The sequence below is a fragment of the Phyllostomus discolor genome, chromosome 6 (genome assembly GCF_004126475.2).
Source record: "Phyllostomus discolor isolate MPI-MPIP mPhyDis1 chromosome 6, mPhyDis1.pri.v3, whole genome shotgun sequence".
In the NCBI taxonomy this organism is placed as follows: domain Eukaryota; kingdom Metazoa; phylum Chordata; class Mammalia; order Chiroptera; family Phyllostomidae; genus Phyllostomus; species Phyllostomus discolor.
Window position 1 is genome coordinate 160,710,580 of NC_040908.2, and position 3,893 is coordinate 160,714,472.

At 37.6% G+C, this 3,893-nt stretch overlaps 1 protein-coding gene across 1 annotated transcript; it reads left to right on the forward strand.

The window, feature by feature from the left end:
- Positions 1-2,572: 2,572 nt before the first annotated feature.
- LOC114489781 (olfactory receptor 5B3-like) lies at positions 2,573-3,520 on the forward strand. Its single transcript, XM_028503651.2, has one exon. The coding sequence runs from the start codon at positions 2,582-2,584 to the stop codon at positions 3,518-3,520; it is 939 nt and encodes a 312-aa protein (XP_028359452.1). The 5' UTR covers positions 2,573-2,581.
- Positions 3,521-3,893: the final 373 nt, after the last annotated feature.

Below are 3,893 nucleotides of genomic sequence, written 5' to 3' on the forward strand. Positions count from 1 at the left end.
ACTAAACGAGAGAGGTAATTTCATTCTTTATTTTAGAATTAAGGAGAAGATAAGAGACTCCTCCAAAGCACAGTGAGAATTAATGGTGGATTCAAGACTTGTGCTCAGTTTTGTGACTTCATATTGGGGGTTTCCTCCATCTTTACTTGTCTTAGAGATCTTGAAATCTTTTCACCAGTATCTGATAGACAACATCACCAAGACTATATATGTATACAGTTCCATGTCTAGATTTCAGATTTCAGAAGCACTATTCAGGATTGACTGTCCCTCCCACTGCAGGAGCAAGGTAAGCTTCTACATTTCATACACATTGTTAGTGAGAACTGTCATTTATGCAAAATCCATGGGCTAGCTGTACATACTATGAATTATTTGAGCACATAACCAGATATTTTGAACACTTGTTTCTAAAACACGGAATTGAGAGTAGGGTTTAACTGTCAAAAATTCACTAATAAGTATAGTGATACTTATAGAATATCATTATGTTCCTTTCCTAGAAAACATTAGCCAAAGGAAAAGGTAACAGTCTTATTGAGTGAGTCTTAATTCACCTTATTTACTATCTGTTGTACTTTTACTGGAGGTTTAATAAAAGCACAAGAGAGTGGAAACCCTTCCTTGAAACCACAGAAGTTTTGCAATTGAATCAGCATGATCCACTGTACTTTTCCCCATAATCTCATTCTTATTTCAATGTTACGAACACATGGGCAAATGTTGATGGTGACGTGGCTAAGGTATAGGCTTTTGATTTAGCCACACATGAATTTGAATCATGAATCTTGAACTTTCCTCATGTTAGCTGTGCAACTATAGAGCTTTACATAGCTTCTCCAGTCCTCAGTTGTCTTAATGGTCAAAAGGGAATTATAATATCACCTACCTTACAGCATTATTGTGAGGATTAAACAAAAAGTTGTGTTTATTTTAGTGCAAATAAGTACACATACCTAAATATAATTAAATATACGCCTAGTTTTTATTATTGTTTGCAGAACATAATATATTCCACAAGAGGTTATGGTTGTCAGAGGTTGACAAACCTAATGACTTTAGGGGCCAGGCTTGTACAGAGAAGATAAGAGAGTGTTAGGACAATGATGGAGAACAATGAGTAGTGCATGATGGGTGTCTTTCTACAGACCTCAAATTCAGAATAAAAAGATTGAAAACATGTTTTCACTCAAGAACAATGATATAAAAAATTTAAACATGAATCTCACCAGCAAAGCAAACCTGGAGACTAAAGGCAGGAAACAAATTAGGAAATTTAACCCAGATTTCTGTGAATCTGCTCTGAGGTGAGAGCAACAGGAAAGAGAATGAGTTTAAGAAAAAGTGACTATTTCAAGCTCACATAGGGATTTCAAGGAAGAAAGAAGCAAAAACAATGTCTCAAGTGGAATTGCTAAAGCAGAGAGTACTATGGGTGAAGCAAAGAACTGGAGTAACTGGAGACACAGAAAATCTCAGTGGTGGCAGAATTTGAGAAAAGGCAAACTGAAGAAGAAGGCTTTAAGACTTTAAACCCCTTGCACACTTGAAGACCTGCAGGTTGCCAACCATTTTTCCTGGACCAACATAAAGACAATCATACCATCCTAACAGTAATACTATAGCTAGCACTCATCAGACTGTTCCAAACCCAGACATTTAGTGTTTTTTCATATACTACCTTATTTAATTCTCACAATAACACTATAAGTGAAGTAAGTCTTATTATTGTCTTAATTTTGAAGATGAGTATATAAGTTTCAGGTATGTTACGTTAGCATTAATGATTCCAAGGCAGTAAACAGTTTGGCTAATACACACCTCAGCCCAGAGTCCAAGCTCTGTAGCAGATGCTTTGCCTTCTCTTCAGAATTGCATCTCTTGGTTGTGTATGTTCCTACCCTATAAATCTCGTATGACACTATGAACCCCAAGCACTGAGTTTAAACCAAAGGAGGTGAGGGGTAACTGTACATTGAGTAGAATTCAATTTCGTTTAAATATAATTAAGACCATGAGACTTAGGAACCACTGAGTGTAGATTCAAAAGTAGGCTTGGATCCAAAGCATGGCTTCTCAATTAATATGTGTTGGATGCAAAAAGTTGCTCAGCCTCTTGTGCATCCTAATTTAAATAGATGTAACAACAAGATGAACATAATATTCTCAAGAGAACATATTGTATATACTTTTAAAGTGCATTGAATTGTTTCTGACAAGTGAACAACATGCAAATATATGCTTTCAATAAGCTTTGGAAAAGTTGATTGACAGGTACATTCACTGTGGATAAGCCACTCATTGAGTTATTTAATTTTCTATATCTCAATTTATAAATTATGAACTTGAAAATTAGGGAAATTTTCCATAAAGATCATTCAGATTCAACAACATGTAATCTTATATATACTTAATGCACTTTGGTTTGTTATGAAGCCGATATTTTGACTGGCGAATCTGGAAATATAAGTTATTGCTATAATGAGATAATCCATGTTGCATGTACACTTCTCAATTTAAGTGTCTTTGTTACTGTTTCATTGTTCTCCTAGTCACCAAGCATTTGTGTTTCTCCACAGTGATGGAGAACATTACAGAAGTGACTGAGTTCATCCTCCTTGGACTAACCAATGACCCAGAGCTGCAGGTCCCCCTCTTGATCATGTTCACTGTCATCTACCTCATCACATTGGTTGGGAATTTGGGAATTATGGTGTTGATTCTGTTTGACTCTCGTCTGCACACTCCCATGTACTTTTTCCTCAGTAACCTGTCTCTGGCAGATTTGTGTTACTCTTCAGATGTCACTCCTACAGTCATGGTTGAATTACTTCTAGGACACAAGGTCATCTCCTACAATGCATGTGTTGCTCAGATGTTCTTATTTTCTGGCTTTGCCACTACAGAAAGTTACCTCTTGGCCTCTATGGCCTATGACCGCTATGTAGCAGTGTGCAAACCCCTCCATTATACCACCACCATGACCACAGCGGTGTGTGTGTGTCTGACCATAGGTTGCTATATCTGGGGATTCCTGAATTCCTCCATTTTCACTGGAAACACATTCATCCTCTCTTTCTGTGAGTCCAATGTGGTCAATCACTTTTTCTGTGACATTCCAGCAGTCATGGTTCTCTCTTGCTCTGATACACATGTTAATGAGCTGGTTCTTCTTTATGTAGCAAGCTTCAATATCGCTTTTGCAGTTCTGGTTATCTTGACTTCCTACATATTCATATTTATCACCATCCTAAAGATGCACTCATCTTCAGGGTATCAGAAGACTCTGTCCACCTGTGCCTCCCACTTCACTTCAGTCTTCATCTTCTATGGGACTCTCATCTTCATGTACTTACAGCCCAACTCCAGCCATTCCATGGACACAGACAAAATTGCATCTGTGTTTTATACTATGGTCATCCCCATGCTGAACCCCCTGGTCTACAGCCTGAGGAACAAGGAGGTCAAGAGTGCACTCATGAAGCTTATCTTAAAGGCAAAAGTGTTTTTAGGATTATGATTTGAACATTGTGCAATGCACAGTAAGCTACTTTCTTTAAGACCAGGGGAAAATAAGGCCCCAAAGTAGTCACCTTACCCTTTCCAAAGTCTCCTGTCCTAAAAATGAGAAACATTATTTCCAGAAATGTACCTGAACAGGAAAGGCTAAGATGTCTTGGGGTTCACTTGTCAAAAACCTTCTTAAGGATATTTTTTATTCACTCATTCAACATGCACTTTTTTTTTTTTCTAACAGCTCAATGCAAGCACTCATAAAATAGGGCCACAAAGAAGACCATGAGCAAAGTGCACTCTTGTGCCCCAGGAGGATACCTGCATGTTCAAATAGAAACCAATAATGTTGTACATTTTGCTTCTGGAAATGTTTGGAA